Genomic DNA, 20754 nt, shown 5'->3' with positions numbered 1-20754 from the left:
GATGGGGAAGAAAGGGGGATGGGGAAGAAAGGGGGTGTGGGTAAGAAAGGGGGTGTGGAAGAAAGGGGGATGGGGAAGAAAGGGGGTGTGGGGATGAAAGGGGGTAAAGAGGGGGTGGGGAAGAAAGGGGCTGGGGAAGAGAGGGGGGTGAGGAAGAGACGGGGTGAGGTAGAAGGGGGTGGGGAAGAAAAGGGGTGGGAAGAAAGGGGGTGGGAAGAAAAGGGGCGGGGAAGAAAGGGGTGTGGAGAAGAAAGGGGTGTGGGGAAGAAAGGGGTGTGGGGAAGAATGGGGTGGGGTGGGGAAGGGGGGAAGAAAGGGGGTGGGGTGGGGAAGAAAGGGGGGTGGGGAAGAAAGAGGGGTGGGGAAGAAAAGGAGGGTGGGAAGAAGGGTGGTGGGGAAGGAAAGGGGGTGGGAAAGAGAGGGGTGGGGAAGAGAGGGGGTTGGGGAAGAAAGGGGGTGGGAAAGAAAGCAGGGTGGGGAAGAAAGGGGGATGGGGAAGATAGGGGGTGGAAAAGAAAGGGGAGTGGAAAGGAAGGGGAGAAAGAAAGCGAGGGGGAGAAAGAAAGTGGGGGCAGAAAGAAGGGGGTAAGAAAGGGAGGGGGGTAAGAAAGGGATGGGGTAAGAAAGGGAGAGGTGGAAGGGAGGGAGAAAGAAAGGAAGTGGGGATGAAAGGGAAGGGGGATGAAAGGGAATAGGGAAGAAAGGGAGGTGGAAGAGAGGGAAGGAGAGAGATGTTTCAGATTTCTGTTACCCTTATGCAAAAATGTGCTTCCTGTTTTCACTCCTGAGCAATCCTAAATTCCTGTGCAGAGATGTTATGGCACACATCTGGAGCAGATGGAACTTGAACCTGGGACTCCTATCTTAGAAGCAGGAACACTACCACTGTAGCACAGAGCCTCACTGTTCTCTTTAGAAAACATTAACCAAATGTCTTCTGATGGTGCATGTAGATAGCATCCATTGGTGCTCCCTTAACCATTTAGCTATCACAAAATTCATGTGGACGCTCTTTGATTAGTGCAATTGTTTCTAATTGTTCTCCCTCTGATGACAGGGTTCTAATAAGTTGCCCACAAGTTGCACTATGTAGGTCTATAAATGATTTCCCTCACCGTGCTCCTCCTTCCTGCCTTTCCTTCGAATGTGGACTCATTGATAGAGTACATTTTACTTTAAGATGAAGTCATAGCTGGAAATGCATACAGCAAAGTTATTGTCGGAAGCAAAAAACTTTGCACATTTTCTTTCCTGGTTCAGGGCTACTGAGGCAATTTTTATGACCTCTACCGATCTTCTGACTTGGGTGAACTAATTCAGCACAAATTATAGAATAAACATCTAAGGTCTACAGCTTCAGGGCTGAAAATCTCAAAATAAACATCCTGACTCCAATGTACATGTGTAGGAAGAGCCTCGGAGCGGATGAAAGTGGACAGGAATGAAATTGCAAAGATTTTTTAAAAATGCTAAATTAGCTCAGTAATTCTTTATTCAGGAAAATGTAATCTGTTCATCAACTGAAACTGCCAAATAGAAAAGACTGTCTGAAAACTTGTACCTTTAGCAACTGGCTCTTGTTGAAGTTGTTAAAGTCATACCTCTGCTGGCAGTCAGGCTTCAGAATCAGATTGTACAATGCAATCCAAACCTGGCCATCCACCTTGGTTATTTTCAGCCTGTCCTCTACAGGAACTGTATGCCACTTGCCATCAGTGTACTTCTGCAGTTCACCTGTTGAAGTGCAAACAGACGTGAAGAAGACTGATCTGACACATCCAGACTTCATCCAGCATTTACAAATTCATTAGTAAATAACATCAGAAAAAAAGCTTTGAGGTCCATTTCTTAACTGATTTCAGTTTGCAGAGGAACTAAAAGAATCACAACACTGTTTTAAAAAAAACTTATCACAGGTCACTGTGCAAGATAGCATAGCAGAATGGCTTATGATAAATTCAAATTTATCAAAACTTAACCACCATGTCAGTGGAATAAAGAATATTCTCCTTATGATGGCATATTTATGCTAATAAATGAAACTCAAGAGTGACTGTGTGTTTGGCTCTCAGTTAGTTTGGGTCAAATAAACAACAGGCAATCTTCAAATCCAGTCATAAAACTGTTATTGTTTCAACTTCCTCTTTAAAAGGTATTACTTCCAGTTCAGTTGTAGGCCACAATGAATTTGTGAAGTCAACTTCAAAGTAGAACAATTTCAGAATGTAATTTTGTGGTTCAGTCTGTGACTGACCCATTGAACCAGTATTAATAATACTGGTCCTGATGGTTCAATAGGTGAAACTAACAGGAATACATGTGTTACAATAAGATAAAAGAATCAATTATCTATACAATATTAGTATAATTAACAATCAATATTGTTTCAGAAGAGGCGATTATCCTTGAATCTTTTCGGCTCAAAGGAATTTAAACTAAATATATTGGTATGGTCTTGTAATTTAATCCTATAAGGACTCTGCTCAACTGAAGGATCACTTCCACAATTTGGAAGTGCTACCTCCTTGAGATAAAGACCAACATCCTAACAGATTATTTAATTATATGGCTTTAAACCATGCACTCTACTTAAAGACATATGCCCAATCCCTTTGCTTTGCCAAGGTTCCTCATTTCACCATGGAGAAAATACTTTAAGTTGTTCTCTGATCAAAAATGAATGACCTCACATTTCAACCATACTGAATTCCACCTCAGTTTTGCCTACTCACTTAATTGTTTACCACTTTTTAACATGTTGTTCCAATCTAGACAACTTAGTGTCTTGCTTAGTAGTGTCTACAAACACTCAATTCCTGTGTCTCTATCTTCGAGATGATAGATTTAAAACTATAAACAGGAAGTTTTATTTTATACAGAAAGTGAATCCCTTGAGGGCTCCATCACTTTGGTTGCCAGTTTTCTGCCAATTTAATTTGCTCCATGTAATGTCAAGAAACAGCTGTAGGCACTGGATATTGCAAAGGTTTTGGCCCTGACAACATCTTAGCAGTAGTGCTCAAGATTTGTATTCCAGTACTAGCCTCACCCCCACCAAGCTGTGCTAAAATAGCTACAATGCCAGCATCTACCCAACAACGTGGAAGATTGTTCAGGTATAACTTGTCCACAAGCAGGACAAATCCATGCCAGCTAACAAACGCCCCAATGATGGAAAGCTTCGCTGCCACTGCTATCAAGCAGCACTTATACAGTTGTAACTTGTTCACTGAGACCCCGTTTAGGTTTTGCCAGGACCGCTTGATTCCTGACTTCATTATACACACACATGGACATATAGGTGAACTCAAGGTGAAGTACGAAATGAGAGTGTCTGCCTTCAGCAACCAGGCAGCATCTAACCTAATGTGGCGACAAGGAGGCTTGATAAAACTGAAGTCAAATGACAGTAAAAGGGAAACCTCAGTGCTGGCTGATGTCATATCTAATACAAAGAAAGATGGCTGTGCTTTAAAGGCAAATCATCTGAGTTCCACAAGATGCACTGGAGCAACTTGCTCAGCATCCTTCAATTATCACTTTCCAAATCTTCAAGCCCTACCACCGAGAAGGATAAAAGGTAATAGATACATAGGAAGAGCACCACTTTCAGGTTTTCTTTCAATAATTTAAAATGGGATGCAGGAGCAGAAAGATGAGGCTATTTCTATGCACAGATCATTGAAAGTGGCAGGACAGGTAGTAATTAATAAAGAATACAGTAAATTCAGCTTTATCAATAGGAGCACAGAATACAACAGCAAGGTGATATTGAACTTGTATAATAACATTTTGTTAGAACTTAACTGGAGTACTCTGTACATTGTGAGTGCCACATTGTAGGAGAGATGTGAACGCATTCAGATGGCACGGTCACCCAGTGGCTAGCACTGCTGCCTCACAGCACCAAGGGCCCAGGTTTGGTTCCAGCCTTGGGGACTGTGTGGAGTTTGCACATTCTCCCAGTGTCTGCATGGGTTTCATCCGGGTACTCTAGTCTGGTCTAGTCTTCCCACAGTCCAAAGATATGCAGATTAGGTGAATTTGCCATGCTAAATTGCCCATAATGTTCAGGGATGTGTAGGTTAGGTGCATTAGTCAGGGGAAATGTAAAGTAATAGGCTAGAGAATGGGTCTGGGTGCGATACTCTTTGGAGAGTCGATGTGGACTTGTTGGGCCAAATGGCCTGTTTCCACATTGTAGGGATTTTATGATTTCTATGTAGAAGCAATTTATGAGAATAGTTACAGGAATGAGAAACTTCAATTATGAGGATAGATTGAAGAATTTGGGATTATACTCCCCGGAGAGAAGAGATTTGATAGAGGTTTCGCCAAACATTAACCAGCTGGATACAGTAGATTTTAACTTTATTTCTTTATTTGACTAATTTATACTACAGATAACTATATTGTAGAGTTTTTAGCTTTTTTCCTTAGTTCTCTATTTTTGCACCTAATCAATTTTAGTTCTGAAGAATTTTAACGAGATACTTTGTACCTAAGATGGTTTGATGTGTGTGGTGATATTATACACTTTTGTGAATACTAAAAGCTCCCAAACGTTTGTACTTGAGTATGTGTCAATAAAACCTAATTCTAAGAGATAAAGCTGTTCTTGCTTGCAAAAGAAACAAGAATCAGATAGCATACATTAAAAGTGACATCTAAATGAAGTAAGTGTGATATGAGAAAAAAACCCAACTTTTTCACAGCGAGTAGTTTGAGTATGGAATGCATTGCCTGGGAATATGGGGAAGGCAGATTCAACTGAACATGCAAGACAGCATTGATGATCATTTGGATAGAAAAGGTTTCCAAGACTATGGAGAAAAAGCAGGAGGTTGGTACTAGGTAATCACAATGTTTGAACAGCCAATGCAGGCACAATGAGCTGAATGGCCTTCTTCTGTTCCATAACAATTCTGTGAAGTCTTACACTTTGCTAACTGGGAACTAGATCACCATTCCATCACTATCACCAGGTTAAAATGCTATAACACTATTTCTGACAGATCTGTAGATATACTTACACAATGTCAACTGCAGCAATTCAAGATGACAGCTCATCACCATCTTATGGACAATTACAAATGGAGAGTAATTCTTTGCCTTGCATGGAAGCAGTGAAGGACACTCAGTTACTGGTGCAAGCAAGACAGCATGCATCAGTGCTGGTCGGCAGGTTGGCTAGATGGGGAGTCATAGAGTGATTCAGGACAAAAACAGACCCTACAATCCAACTTGTCTCCACCATTAGTCCCAATCTGAAACAGTCCGGTTTGCCAGCATTTGGCCCATATCCTTCTAAATCCTTCTTATTCAGATCCCTTTAAATGTTGTAATTGTGCATGCCTTCACCACTTCCTCTGGCAGCTCATTCCATACAAGCACTACCTCTGTGTGACAAAGTTACCCTTCAGGACCTTTTAAAATATTGTCCCTCTTTGTCCTCTAGTTTTTGACTTCCGCACCCTGAGAAAAAGACCTTGGATATTCACTCTATCCAGGCTCTTCATGATTTTATAAACCTCTATAAGGTTACCCCTCAACCTCTGACACACCAGGAAAAAAACGCCCCAGCTTATTCAGCCTCTCCCTATAACTTAAACCCTCCAGACTCTAACTTGAACCCTCCAGTCCCAGCAACATCCTTGTAAATCTTTTCTGCACCCTGTCAATTTAATAGCATCTTTCCTACAGCTGCAGTATGGACATCAAACTATAAAAAACACCCATCAAGTTGATACCTGATAGTTGACATGAAGGGTGATCAACTAGTATTGTGGCAACTCATGTAACATGGGAAAAGCAGAGAGTTCTCTGGTGACACCTACTGGAAATATGTTTCTGGAGAACATGTGATTGCTCCTCACCCATGGGCCTTGTCTCAGCAAGAATAAGAAGAAACCCACAGCTGTCTAACATCATCTGCTCATGCTGACTTAATTTGCTGGATCTTTATGAACAGTCCACCTGTTTTCTGATCATAGGTGATCTTTGTGCAAAGTGAATCTGAGTCTTGTAAAGTGTTCTCAGGCCACATGATTTATGTACAGGTAGTTCTCCCATACTGCGCATTTATTAAACGCAATTTGTGAATTGTTGACCTTTTGTTTAACGCAATTCTCATCCCTGGCACTAGGTGTCACGGTGCACGGAGGGTCCACGTCAGCTCGAAGAGCTTCGGGAAAGGTATTGTGAAATGTTTGTGCTAGTGGACTTGGAAAAGCATCATAAAAATGTCATTACAACTGGAGGACAAGAAGCTGGGAGCAAACTGTTAATTTCAAAATTAACGAGTTGAAATAAGAGTAAAATTTCACTGGAATAGATTAACAGTAATAGGACAGTGTAGAGGATAGTTTGAAACATGCCTTTGTATTGAGCTTTTTTTCCCCATTTAAAAAAATGTTTAGATGTTAAAGAATATCTGTGGACTCATGTGAATCTGTTTCAGTGACTAATCACTATGGTAAACAACTACAAAAAAAAAACAGTATAGGGGATTGGACATGGTCAGTCCGCTATTCAGGGTGGTCAGAGTCAGAAACTGCACATAATGGGTGAGGGACAGAAAAGTGGTTGGCACACTGTTATTTTTGGTGCACGTGTGGAGATGTCCTGAGAGTAGGCTGTCCACAGGAGATTCAGGGTTAGTCAGGGTCAGATGTTAACAAGGATAAGAGTGAGTGGGGAAGATCAACTAGTAGACGACACCTCCTCCTACCACCCCCTCAACCATGACCCCACCCCCCCCATCACCAAACCATCATCTTCCAGACCATACAGAACCTCATCACCTCAGGAGATCTCTCACCCACAGCTTCCAACCTCATAGCCCGGGAACCCCGCACCGCCATATTCTACCTCCTTCCCAAGATCCACAAGCCTGACCACCCTGGCCGACCCATTGTCTCAGAATGTGGACTTCACCAGTTTCCTGATTTCCCCTTCCCCCACCTCACTCCAGTTCCAACCTTCCAGCTTCGCATGACCTGTCCTACCTGCCTATCTTCCTTTCCACCTATCCACTCCACCCTCCTCCCTGACCTATCACCTCCATCCCCACCCCCATTCACCTATTGTACTCTATGCTACTTTCTCCCCACCCTCACCCCTCTCTCATTTGTCTCTCCGCTCTGCAGGCACCCTGCCTCTATTCCTGATGAAGGGCTATTGCCCGAAATGTAGATTTTCCTGCTCTTCGGATGCTGCCTGACCTGCTGTGTTTTTCCAACACCACTCTAATCTAGACTCTGAGTGGGGAAGATGTTGCAGGAAATGATGCGTACAGTCGCAGAGAGAGAGTGAGTATGACGTATCAACTAAAAGATGGTGGCACTTTCACTGGCAGAGTGGAAAAGGTCATTGATGATCTTCCTACATCCTGTGCACTCCTTCAGAGGTTAAGATTGTACTGGTCTGGACAGTAACTCTGGTCCAGGTTGGTGTGGTTACAGTAGAATGGCATCCTCTGTTGTCCTGAGAGAAGAGGATATCCTGCTTCTGCATCACCCCATCCCCATCAGCAGCACCCTCATGTTCCTGCCCACAAAGACAGGCATCAATTTTCCGTTGTCTGCCATGTCCAGGGTCAATGTCAGGAACCATGCAGGGCAGCTCCGGATTGACAGCTCTTGTCTTGACGCACAATATATTTTTAAAGATGGTGCTGCACCACAGATGTTGGTCCAGGAAGGGGTGAGTTGTTTTGGAAATGGCACATGGTATGATGGTGCTAGAATGTTAGAAAGGGCCACCAAAGGATGGTGTAGGCAATAAAATTAGGCAGGTTTTGTAAAATAAGGTGATAGACGTCCCCAAGCATCACAAAGTGAATCCCTCCAAAAGCCTTGACAAAACTGACAGTGAAAGAAATTAAGATTCAGCCCTTGATCTATCAAGGCAGGTTTCATTCTGGGATCTGACTTGTGCAATGGTACCACTGGATGGGATCAGAAGACTGGCTAGAATGTAGTGCAGCCAGCAGGTATAAGATACCAATTGAGAGTAATCAGTTGAAGTTTCTGATGTATTACACTAAACATGACAGTTACAACAGGTCAAACTTTACTTAGACTGTGCTGTTGTTTGAGTTAGGGTAACTGCTATTTTTATTTCAATTTTTACTGGTATTTTTGGTGGTTTGCCTCTAACTCTGTTTCTCCCCCAAGGCCCCATTATTTCTATTGCACAATTTTCTATAATATGACGTTGCACAGGAACACAACTACAGCATTACAGGAGAACTACATCACAGGTACTAATAAAAGGTTGGGCATCTCATTGGAAATACATCTTCTTTTTGTGCATGTGTAACCTTACAGAGAAAATTTGAAATTAGTCACTTATCTCTAAAAATAAATCAAACTTGAATTAATTAATACCTTGCATCTATTTGATTAGTTACAGTCTGCAATAATTTTAGCTATCAAGAAAATCATGACTGCAACTGTGTTTTCCACAGACTCTACTTGAACAATCTAGTGACAGTGTGGTATTAAATTATCTTTCTCTACAATTTGCTCAGACAACCATCCTAAGAAAAGGAGCAGGCATCGGTCATTCAGCTCATTGAGTCAGCTCTGGCATTCAACACAATCATGGCAAATTTACCTCAATTCACATACCACCAGGTCTTTAAATAACTGCCTTGGTGAAAAGCCTCAAAATATTAAATTATCTGAGAAATATATTTTATGGCATACTAATACTATTTTTCCATGCATCATTAAATGTTTGTTTAGCTTTGTCTTGCTGCTCCTGTATATCATGGATTATTAATATGTCATTAGTCTATGCAAATGACCTGACAGTGTGGGAATTTCCCCTTTTCAAAAGGGACAGAAGGATTTTCGCATTCAATGTGATTTCCAATGCAGGGCATACTAAAAAGTAGGTGAATAGGCAGAAAGATATTGTCCATCATACCGGGAATAATAATCAAGATTTCAAACAACTGCCAAAAATCACAAACCAGCACTGAGAACTGGAATGTGACCCAACGTAATTTTATCAATCTTACCCTTCCCTTTATGTTCATGATGGGAAGAATGCACTGATAATCAAGCTGCTTTACTCTACAAATTGAACCGTCAGTCTATATGTTCAAATTCAAATCACCAAAATTGTTTCACATTGGCCCTGCTGTCCAAAATAAAAAAAGACTTTCATTAGTCTTCTTCAATAAACTCAAATGATCTGTTTATAATAATAGTTTATTCTTAGAACAGGTGTGGCAAACTTGATTAATGTTGAAGTTAAAATCCAAAATTCAAACTAAATTTCCTTCTAATCCCAAATACACGTGTGGCTCAGCAGAATTGATTGTTTTTATTCCTGAAAAACTCTCTTATTGACCAATGGTCTGTAAAACAAAGGATAGAGGTTGATGACTCCTTGCAGTCCACTGATCTTGTTGTTGACAATATCAAATTACTGGTAGCTATATGCCAATGGAAGATCTTTTAAACAATCTTTCAGTTTGTTGGAAATCAAGCTGGTTCCAAGCCTTTGACAAGTGGCCACAGCTGAACTCTTGAGCATTTGCCAGGGTATAAAATAGTAGAAGATTTTCAATGTTCGGTATCAGGTTCTCAGATTTCAAGCACGATAAAGAGAGGGGTGGGGTGGGGGGTGGGAAGAGAGAGAGAGATCGATGGATCCTGCAGCCACCTGATCTTTATTGCTGTTTCTCTTTCTCTGACTCCCTGGTGTTTTAAGCATCCTGAGCCATGGTTACTAGGTCAACAATCAACAATATCAAGGCAGGTGTACTCACATTAAGGGTGATGAAAATTTTTTTAACTTCAGAAAATGTCCAAACAAATTAATACCTTCCAGTTCTCCACATAGTTCTTAAATATGTATGCAATCCCAACAATTACCCTTTACTTCTAACAAAGATCAGACTTGCCTTTGTGCTAAGTTGTCTCCAGAATGACTAGTAATTAATGCCAAATGATAAGGAAAAATTATGTTTCAAAGTGAGCCATACTTGCGGCAACCAATGTCAGGGACACATACCGTTTGAACCGTATCGGCTCCAGGGACAGTATTTCAGCAGATGAACCAGCACACAGGGGATATTGTGTGTATTCAGGAGACGTGTCTGAACACTCAATGGCAGGCTATAGATAAAGACAATGCATAGTAAAACACAACATGACAAAAGTAAACAAACAGATGTGAGCATATAGTTGTCTAAGTTACTGGGTAAGTACAGTTAAAATTGGGTTATACTATTCAAATGAAAAGAAAAAAATTGCATTGGAAGACTTGTATCTACAGTCTATCTAAACAGTCAATTAAATGTTGTCAGATATTTAGTCAGTGTTGTACTATGGTGAAAGTAGCTGCCATTTTGCATACAAAAATCTCCCACAAACATCATATGGATCATTGACATCAATAATCTGTTAGTGGTACAACACATTATACAACTGCTGGATCTCCCAACATGAGACACACCAAAAGTATCTTCCATGTGTAGTCATTACTGTAGATATATTAAACATCCAATTTGTAGATAGTTTATTTTTCTTCTGTTTGTCGGACTTCTCCATCAGATAACCTATTTCAGCAAGACAGCACTTTGTTAAAACTAAAACTTCTCAAAATATGACCCATCAGGCCTATTTCCTGTCTGGAACCCGACTTATTCGGTAATAACATCAGTTAAGAATTTAACAGGATGGATACTAAGTTAACATTTTATTCAAACGTACTAAGAATGTAATTAGTGTATTAAATCATACTTTTTCACTGTTGAAGAACTTATACAAGTATTGGGGTCAGAAAAATATTGACTGCACTATTCCAAAGTTAAACACTTGGCGTGCTTCCATTCAAAATATAGTATGCATTCATTTGAGTATTAACATGCCTGACCTTAATGAGCATGAAATTAATGTACTTAAAAAAACTTCACAATTTCTCAAACAGCCTTGTGCCACCTAATTAATAAAATGTGTTCCTTCTTTAATATTGCATCTGCTACATTCAGCAGTAATCCTGTTACACACCTGTCAATGTGATCAGTGATGTAGCGGAGAATAGAGAGTGCCTTCAGGGAGATATCAAATTCCAGCTGTTGATTCTGCTTCTGCAACTCCTTTATAAAACAAAATACATGCATCTTGCACTTTAACAATACAAGCACCACAATTTTTCTTTGAAGCAGAAAGCCCCACAATAATTGTAGGAATAGTTCCAAGTAATTTAATTCACTTTTGCTTTGCCTAGAGTACATCTGGATTATGCTACATCATTCATTGTTTTTGCAGTTTAAAGTGCATATTGAGGGACAAAATCTGCAGCAAAGCTGCTTTTGCTCGATCTGGGTTTATCAGATAATTACAATGATCAATAATAATCGTATTAGTGTATAGGATTGAGTTACTTTTCAATAATTTATCATTTTGACTCAAGAAAGTGAGATATTTAATATTATCCTGTTTATATGTGATTAGTCATAAATTTAATTTCTGTAAGGCACAGAATAAAAGGTGAGGTCATGGTCTACAATTCAATTGTTTTTATGGCCTGGATTATGTGCAAATTTAAATTAGCACCTGTGAGAATGTGTCGAGATAAAATGCATTGCTCGAGGACATAGCCATGTTTTAAATGGCTTTGTTTTGTAACTTTAAGTATGTAAGGCATCACTTGGAGAAGCAGAGAACCTGATATGGTCTTTGGAAAATAACTTCAGTTAATTTATTTTAGGCAATAGTTATTGTGAAGTCACATTTTTTTTTGTTAAGAAATGTAGATATATTTTTCAAGGATACTGAGATGCATCAGTTGGGACTGTGAGATATTGTATTATAGGTCTCTTTATGAAACCTCTTCACAAGCGCCCTATATTTAATAACACCGTGTTTCAGGTTCATTCATAATTCCTTACTATAGTATGGTTTCATTCATTCATTAAACTGCAGTTCTGTAGCATATTTTACTATTACAAGATGCAAATTAAAGCAGCCCTTTCAACTCATAACAGCTTTTTCACACCTTCAATCCTTATCAGCTGTTGCTATAAGAAGTGTTTAGGCCTATTTACACCAAAATTTATCTCTGAATAAGTGTCAACATATCCACAACAATACCAACCGTGCCATCATGTCTCAACGCAAGAGTATAATTTGAATAAGCCCTTACCAACTGTCTCTTGGGACCTGCATAGATGTAGAATATCAAACTGTTTCCCCAACTAACAGCCATTATTCCCTTTAAGAAACTTACTGTCAAAACAGAGCTTCCAAGACATTGGATGAATGAATGAAACTCCATCGGCAAACAGTAAACAAATCTCACAAACCAGCTGCGGTAATCAGTTTAATATCCTTTATTAAGTACAGGTGTAATTTCTAACTTATTTAGAACATATAGCCAGAGTAATTTTACCAGCAGTTACTAACTTAAAAGACAAAAGGACTAACATCTCTTAATCTTGCAAGCAGACCAGACCCTTAATCCCATCAGAAGTAACAGCCACCATTTGACAGATGTTTAAACCATCTCCTGTTTACCCTGGACAGAGGTCACTCAAACCTTTGTGTACTATAGATAAAACAATGTAACACCATAGTGATAAAATTTTAATGTATGTAAGAACTATGTATAAAGAGACAACTGTAAGAACTGTATTTCAGGATTCCATCGCCACATCGAACTTGTGCTATTGCGGTTACTGAATACAGAGGCTATTTTCTCCACTCACTGACTTCAGTCGTTATTTGAACACTATCCCACAGACACTTGGGATGATACCACATATTCTAATCAGATGATTAAATTGTTCTGCTGGTGCCAACTTATCTTGGCAAAGATTTATGGAGTTGGTACAGTAACAGGCGATCTTAAAAAATGCTTGGCATGTCAAAGAATGAGGAGAAAGTGAGGTCTGCAGATGCTGGAGATCAGAGATGGAAATGTGTTGCTGGAAAAGCGCAGCAGGTCAGGCAGCATCTAGGGAACAGGAGAATCGACGTTTCGGGCATTAGCCCTTCTTCAGGAAGGGCTGAAGAAGGGCTAATGCCCGAAACGTCGATTCTCCTGTTCCCTAGATGCTGCCTGACCTGCTGCGCTTTTCCAGCAACACATTTCCATGTCAAAGAATGAATCAGGAAACAGTAGAAAGCGTTATCATTAAAGTAATCACTACCTTTAAAAGAAACCAATCAGTAAATGAGCAAATGCTTCCTAGCCACTCCGACATAGTGCATGAATAGCTCATGATCAGTTCATGATCAAATGAGCCAAAGAATTCAGGATGCCTCTGATCACAATTCTTAGTGGTTCAGTGTACAAGAAAGGAAGACTGAAGAAATAAAGGAATATCAGACAACGGCATAACAAAAGAAGTACGGCCCCCTTACAATCAATGCTGGAAACCAGTATCCTGAAGTGAGTCAATCAAAAATATGCTTTTATTAAGCATTTATTTTGTATTTGTTATTGAACTTAATACATTGTGTAAACCTATAAAAAAAACTTAAATCCAGAATGGATTTTATAACAAATCAGGGACTCATAAAATTTTAGATCAATTCTTTCAATTCAGTCACAGAGGTTCTTGTGGGACTATAATGGCATACATACCTCTGAGCCAGGAGACTCAGGTTCACGTCCCAACTGAACAGGGTGATTGGAAAATACCTATAAATTTAAATTGAGTTAACTCTATTTAAATTAACTGAATCCAAAAATCTTCCTTGGGCTTTACTTTATCATGTATCACAATTTATGATCAGAATAGTTAGAGGACCAACAGAAGGATTCAGTTATGCTACTTAATGCATAATATGATGATTGCAGTCCTGAAGGCTTTTACAGGTGGAAATTTTGCCCTTTTAAATTTTCATATGCAGTCCACATTGAAATAGCTTGTAATATTTAAATCTGTCTTGAAAGCTGTCACTGTACACTGCCTGGAATCAAAGTGCTGTAAATTTGGACTTGGCAGATGTATTTGAAAAAAACACAGCTTGCTAATTCCAGTAAGGAATGTTCCATTTGTAAAATATTCAACATTGGTTTGAACGAGTCTTGAAGCAGAGGGAGACAAGTGGCTGTCCTTTATCATGTCCTTTCTTGCCAGATTTAGAAAACTATGAAATTATTATTAAGGGATTGAAAATAATCTGTGTTCTGCAACTATATAGAGAGTACATAAGGTAGGCTCCTGGCAAAAGCAGTTCATACCATTTAAATTCATTCCAAACCAAAAAGATGGATAGATATATGGAACCTTGAAGAGGTTTACAACTAGAAATACAAGTGCAGTACAGAACAACAAACACTTAGTTCACGGAACACAATACAGAGGAACCTTGATTATCCGAAGGACACGGGCGGCGAGTATTTCATTCGGTTACTCAAATGCCGAATAACATAGTTAGACACACATCAGGACCTTGCGATCTTGTTCAGGTCATCCGAAATTCAGTTAAATCAAATGCTGGATAATCAAGGTTCCTCTGTACTTGCTGAAATAAAAACAGAATTTGCTGAAAAAGTTGAACAGGTCTGGAGCATCTGTGAAGAGAAATCAAAGTTAACGTTTCAGGTCCAGTGACCCTTCCTCAGAACTGTACAATACTTGCTGAGTTTATCTGTATGTGGAAACATCTTTATGCTGTAATGTACCAATCTAGTGGAGGTTGGTTAGCTCAGTTGGCTGGATGGGTGGTTTGAGCTTAAAAATGTGTTGCTGGAAAAGCGCTGCGCTTTTCCAGCAACACATTTTTAAGGTCTGATCTCCAGCATCTGCAGTCCTCACTTTCTCCTCTGCTGCGCTTTTCCAGCAACACATTTTTAAGGTCTGATCTCCAGCATCTGCAGTCCTCACTTTCTCCTCTGCTGCGCTTTTCCAGCAACACATTTTTAAGCTCTGATCTCCAGCATCTGCAGTCCTCACTTTCTCCTCTGCTGCGCTTTTCCAACAACACATTTTTAAGGTCTGATCTCCAGCATCTGCAGTCCTCACTTTCTCCTCTGCTGCGCTTTTCCAGCAACACATTTTTAAACTCTGATCTCCAGCATCTGCAGTCCTCACTTTCTCCTCTGCTGCGCTTTTCCAACAACACATTTTTAAGCTCTGATCTCCAGCATCTGCAATCCTCACTTTCTCCTGGATGGATGGTTTGCGGTGCAGATTGATGCCAACAGTATGGGCTCAATTCCTGCACCAGCTGAGGTTACCATAAAGGAGTCTCCTTCTCAATCTCTCCCTTCACCTGTAGATTGGTAAACCTCAGGTTAAACCACCACCAGTTGTCCCTCTCTGAGACAGCAGCTCTATAGTCCAGTAGAACTATGGTGACTTTATCATGTGAAAATGGATTGTCAATATTCAACTTTCATCATTTGACTTTAATACCCAAACAAGATAACCCACATGGAATATATAAACCTGGCTACATCTGAATTACCATCTAATCAAGAGACATAAATTCAGTAAGGCATCAAGAAATTTTCACCTCACGTTTTGCTCACGGTTGCATGATAATTTCACATATTGATAAATGAAGGGCACCCCTGTCAATGAGCTAGCTTAGAGAAACAATGAGTAGGTTCAGGAATATACATATTAATTTATGTTAATAGCTGCTTGGAGCAGAAAAGAAGTCACAATGAAAAATGAATATGTAAGCAAGAACTGGAAGACACTCTCTCATTTCTCTTGCATGCTCTGCCTGTCTCTCAATCTTAGAAACCAGTGCTGGTGAAAAACCACTGTTCAGTGGGAAGTCAAGTTATCTGCAAGCTTCACCATCATGAAAACAGGACTACAGTCTGGTGACGTCAATTTCTACATTGGGAGCATCTCACTCCATTTTTTATACGCTTCTTAAATTGTGTGGCGTATTTCTTGCTAGGTAGCAGGGTATTGTCAATTAAGGGGATAATCATTTATTAAGCATCTTATTGACAGCTCTCCCATACAAGGGATGAAGAGTCGCATGTTTTGGCAGCCAATATCCCATCTGGATTCTTTCAGCCCTAATGTAGGCTGTTTTCCTCCTGGAATGAGAAAGAGACAGCTATTAACGGAGATAGATATGGGTGGTACAGCTGCTACTTTTGTGGAAGGTGTGTAGATACCCCAGGTGAGTAAGTAAGCAAAGCAGAAGCAGTACAGGGTTCATGGCACTAGGGGTCGAATGGGTAACAATGAGGCGAGGGACGAAGTGGGTACTGTGTATTAGTTTCAAGAGAGTAGTTATCTACATAGAAAACTAAACTGCTTTGTTTTGGAACAAGAGTGTTTTTGCAGACAGGTGGGATACATTGGAACAGGTTAAAGGCATTGTTCCTAATTAACAAAAAATAATGGTTCTACAATTTGGTGATGGAATTGAGACCAATATCTAAGAAACAAGTAATTCTAAAAATAGTGGTCTGGGCATTTAATTAGTCAGGATAGAAGAGGTGGTGACTGGAATTTCAAAGGAAAGGACAGCAAACAGAAAAGGCATTGCTTTTCTTTTCAAACAGGAATGAGAAATAACAGTGTCAAAGAGTTGTATAGCATGGGAAAAGACCCTTCGGTCCAAGCAGTCCATGCCAAATGTAATCCCAAACTAAACCAGTGCCAGCTCCTGACCCATTTCCCTTCAAACCTTTCCTATTCATGCATCTATCCAAATGTCTTTTAAATATTGTAATTGTATCCACATTCACCACTTCCACAAGCTAACCACCCTCTGTGTAAAACAGGACTCTCTTTTTTTTTAAATCTCTTTCCTCCCACCTTAAAAATGTGCCTCCTAGTCTTGAAATCCCCCATCCTAGGGAAGAGACAACTATCTATACCTCAATATTTTATCAGGTCGCCTGTCAACCTCCTATGCTGAGTGCAAAAAGTCCCAGCCTTACTTTATAACTCAAATCTTCCATACCTGGTAATATCCTAGTAAATCTGTTCTAAAGCCTCCCTGGTAATATCCTTTCTATAAATGGGTGACCAGAACTGGACTCAGAGAGAGATCCAGGTATTTCAATTAAAAAAGCTTTGAAATGGGGGACCCAAGATGGCGGGGATCTAGGAGGATCGCATTGCAGAGCTCTGCACTGCAGCACAAGCGGGACGAACTTCTAACCTGCCCAACCTGGACCACTGTGATATCCTGGGACTCTGGAAAGGTCATGGTGTCCCAGGAAATTGTGAAAAATTAACTTTCCTGCATTTTCGCCATACAGGAATACTGAAGAAGGGAGGAGGAGCAGCCAAGCCCAGGCCCACGGCCCAGCCTGTAGGATCCTTGGACTCAATTACTTACCAGGCCCTGGTGAAGGAGCTCGCGAAATCTCACGAGATGTTGGGGAATCAGATAGAGGAGAAGCTAGCCCCGATCTCTATCATGCTGCAGAAGCACGAAGAGCAGCTAGGAGACCTGGAAAAGAGGACAGGTGAGGTTGAACACAGAGCTGATACCAGTTCCTTCAAGGATAGGATCCAAGCCTTGGAGAAGCAGGTCCGTAATTTGCACGACCAAGTGAATGATCTTGAGAACAGGGGCAGGAGAAAAAATATTCGGATCATCGGTCTGCCGGAGGGTAAGAAAGGTGAGCGGCCGGCAGAATTTATGAGGACTGGTTGTCGAAATTCCTTAACTTGGAGGCTGGAATGAGAGGCTTGAGGCTCAAGAGGGATCACTGGGTCATGGCACAGAGGTCAGGTCTGGGTCAACATCCTTGTCTCTCTTGGTGCAGTTTCATCATTATAGGGATAAGGAGAAAATCGTGGAAGCTTGCAGAATCCAGGGAAGGACCCGAAGACTCTAATTTATGAGGACTCTAAGATCATGTTCTTCCGGTACTTTTCAGAAGTGATGATCCAGAAAAGAAAATCCTATGACGGTGTCAAGAGAAGACTAAGGGAGCTTGGGTTCCAGTACTCTGAGGTATCCGGCGGTGCTTCTGATCACCTCAGATGGATCCGTACATCTCTTTGACATGTCAGAGAAGGCAAGAGACTTTGTGGACAAATTAACCTAATCTGAACAATTTAGTATGTACATATAGTAGTATTGTTTGGATATGTTTTTGATTTTTCTTTAATGAAACAGAGGATGCCCAGTTCAGGCTTTGTTCTTTTTTTATTGGTAATAATCTGGTTTAAACTATGTTTTGCTGCAGTTGAGATGTGTACTTTCAATTTCTAAGTTAAGTTATACCAAAGAATGGGTGGGGTATATACCCTCATTTAAAAAAAAAATTTCTTTATTCACATTGCTATTCCATGGCGTATTTTCTTTCTTTTCTGCTTGCATTAGCAGTGCAGTTCTAGCTGGGAGGAGGGAAAATGGTCGGGATGGCTAGATGCCTACTTAAGGGCAGTTTATACCCGGTTCAGGTTATAAATGCTCGGGCTACAGTCTTGGGATGGGAAATTGAGTTTTGGGATGGGTTGTTGCCCCTTTTGGGCAGGGGGTGAGCTCCCCTATTCAGCACTGTTGGTTTGTTTTTGGGAATTTGTTGTATATAATCTTCGATAGCTTTGTAGGTTTGTTAAATATAGTGATTTTAGTTTATTTTTTTTTAATGTTTGTTGGATCTTGTGACACTAAGACTCGGTGATTTGTGGTTCGAGTTCCTCCTTTCTGGAACTTAAATGTTACTGCAGAAGGTTATGGCTAATGACATGATTAAATGGTGTACATGGAATATCAAGGGGAGTCATTTATCAATTAAGGAGAAAAAGATACTCTCGAATCTCAGCAAGGAAAAGGTGGATATTGCTTTATTACAGGAAACACACTTAGATGATAGGGAGCATTTGAAACTATAGAAGAATGGCTTTGATTGGGTTTACTTTTCATCTTTTAATATCAGAAGTAGGGGAGTGGCTATATTAATTAGGATGCCTGGAGGCGTCTCCACCAAACAGGCATGGATTGATTTTTTTTTCTGACCCCTGTGGCAACCCTGGAATTGGTGGCATCTTGTACGATTGGTAATATTACTGTCTCTGATCATGCTCCAGCGTACCTGTTGGTTAAGATGAAGAATGTTACAGTGGGTTCGAGGCACTGGTGAGTGAATCCCTTTATCCTCAAGGATAATAAGTTTGGGGAGTACTTCTCCATGGAATTTTGGTGAACTTAGCCGTTAACTCAGGCTTGGTTAGTAGCCCATCCGTCCTTTGGGCAACTGTCAAAGCCTATGCCAGGGGGTTAGTTATCACCTACTCTGCCAGTAGGAAGCGGCAGAAGGGCGAACAGCAACGTCCCCTCGAAGCACGGTTGAAGGCATCCGAGAAGGCTTACTTTGACAGGTCATCATTGGTCAAGCTCAAGAGGATTACGGTGCTGTGGTCTGCGTTGAATTCTGTGCTCACACAGACAGCAAAAATGGAGCTTACTTTTGCAAAGCAAAGGTTATATGAGCATGGTGACAGGCCAGGCAAATACTTAGCATATCTTGCCAGGAAAAGGAGCGCCCCTCAAGCCATTACGGTGATTAGGGAAGGGTCTGGGAACCTAACATGTGACTCCAAAAAGATTCATGTGGCATTCCAGAGATTTTATTCTAAGTTATACCAATCTGTGGGTTGTGAGGAGGAGCGGACCAAAAATGGAATTTTTTTTAAGGATCTGGATCTCCTGGACATGAGCCCCAACAAGAGTCTTTTCTCAATGCCCCCTTATCAGAGCAAGAGGTGCAGGATGCTGTGAAGCAGCTTCAGAGTGGAGAGGTGCTTGGTCCTGACGGACTTTCCAGCGAATTCTATAAGGAATTTATAAGCATATTATCAGGCCTGATGCTCAACATGTTTAATGACTCATACAGTCATGACTCTCTCCCACCATTTCTGAGAGAGGCCAATATTTCACTTATCCTTAAAAAAAGGAAGGTCCCGGAGGACTGTGCTTGGTACAGGCCCATTTCACTCTTAAATGTAGACTTTAAAATCCTCTCTAAGCCTCTTGCATTAAGGCTGGAGACTGTGTCACTTTCTGTTGTTAAAGAGGACCAGACGGGCTTCATAAAGGGCTGCAGATTCTCCAATAATGTTAGGAGGCTACTTAATGTAATTCCAGCATGTCAACAACAGTCAGTACAGGGATTGGTGATTTCTCAAGATGCAGAGAAGGCATTTGAGTGGCCGTATCTTTTCTATACTCTGGAGCAGTTTGGTTTGGGTGAAGCCTTGGTAAGATGTAAGAAAAATAGAGTGGTTATGTGAGGGGATTTTAACTTTCCAAACACAGACTGGGACTGCCATAGTTTAAAGGTTGAGATGGAGAGGAATTTGTTAAGTGTGTACAAGAAAATTTTCAGATTCAGTATGTGGATGCATCTAGAGAAGATGCAAAATTTGACCTACACTTGGGAAATAAGGTGACTGAGGTGTCAGTGGGGGAGCACTTTGGGGCCAGCGACCATAATTCTATTAGATTTAAAACAGTGATGGAAAAGGATAGACCAGATCTAAAAATCAAAGTTCTAAATTGGAGAAAGGCCAATTTTGACGGTATTAGGCAAGAACTTTCAAAAGCTGATTGGGGGCAGATGTTTGCAGGTAAAGGGACGGCTAGAAAATGGGAAACCTTCAGAAATGAGATAACGAGAATCCAGAGAAAGTATATTCTTGTTAAGGTGAAAGGAAAGGCTGATAGGTATAGGGAATGCTGGATGACTAAAGAAATTGAGGGTTTGGTTAAGAAAAAGAAGGAAGCATATGTCAGGTATAGATAGGATAGATCAAGTAAAATCAAATTATAAAAGCAAATTACTGCG

The 20754-nt window shown here is 40.6% G+C and overlaps 1 protein-coding gene across 1 annotated transcript in view; it reads right to left on the bottom strand.

The window, feature by feature from the left end:
* The window catches only part of zmynd10 (zinc finger, MYND-type containing 10), an 88661-nt gene that overhangs the window by 9494 nt on the left and 58413 nt on the right, over positions 1-20754 (bottom strand). The window contains exons 6-8 of the mRNA XM_087994503.1: positions 11028-11116; positions 10030-10133; positions 1562-1734 (exon numbers count right to left, since the gene is read on the bottom strand). Coding sequence (XP_087850629.1) covers positions 1562-1734; positions 10030-10133; positions 11028-11116 — 366 coding nt within the window. The remainder of the gene's footprint in view (positions 1-1561; positions 1735-10029; positions 10134-11027; positions 11117-20754) is intronic.

This window comes from Chiloscyllium plagiosum, unplaced genomic scaffold (assembly GCF_037043375.1).
Source record: "Chiloscyllium plagiosum isolate Xiang-an unplaced genomic scaffold, Cpla_swu_hap1 HiC_scaffold_14, whole genome shotgun sequence".
NCBI classification, from domain to species: domain Eukaryota; kingdom Metazoa; phylum Chordata; class Chondrichthyes; order Orectolobiformes; family Hemiscylliidae; genus Chiloscyllium; species Chiloscyllium plagiosum.
Note: the sequence above shows the minus strand (reverse complement) of the source record. Positions and strands in the feature narration are given on the sequence as shown.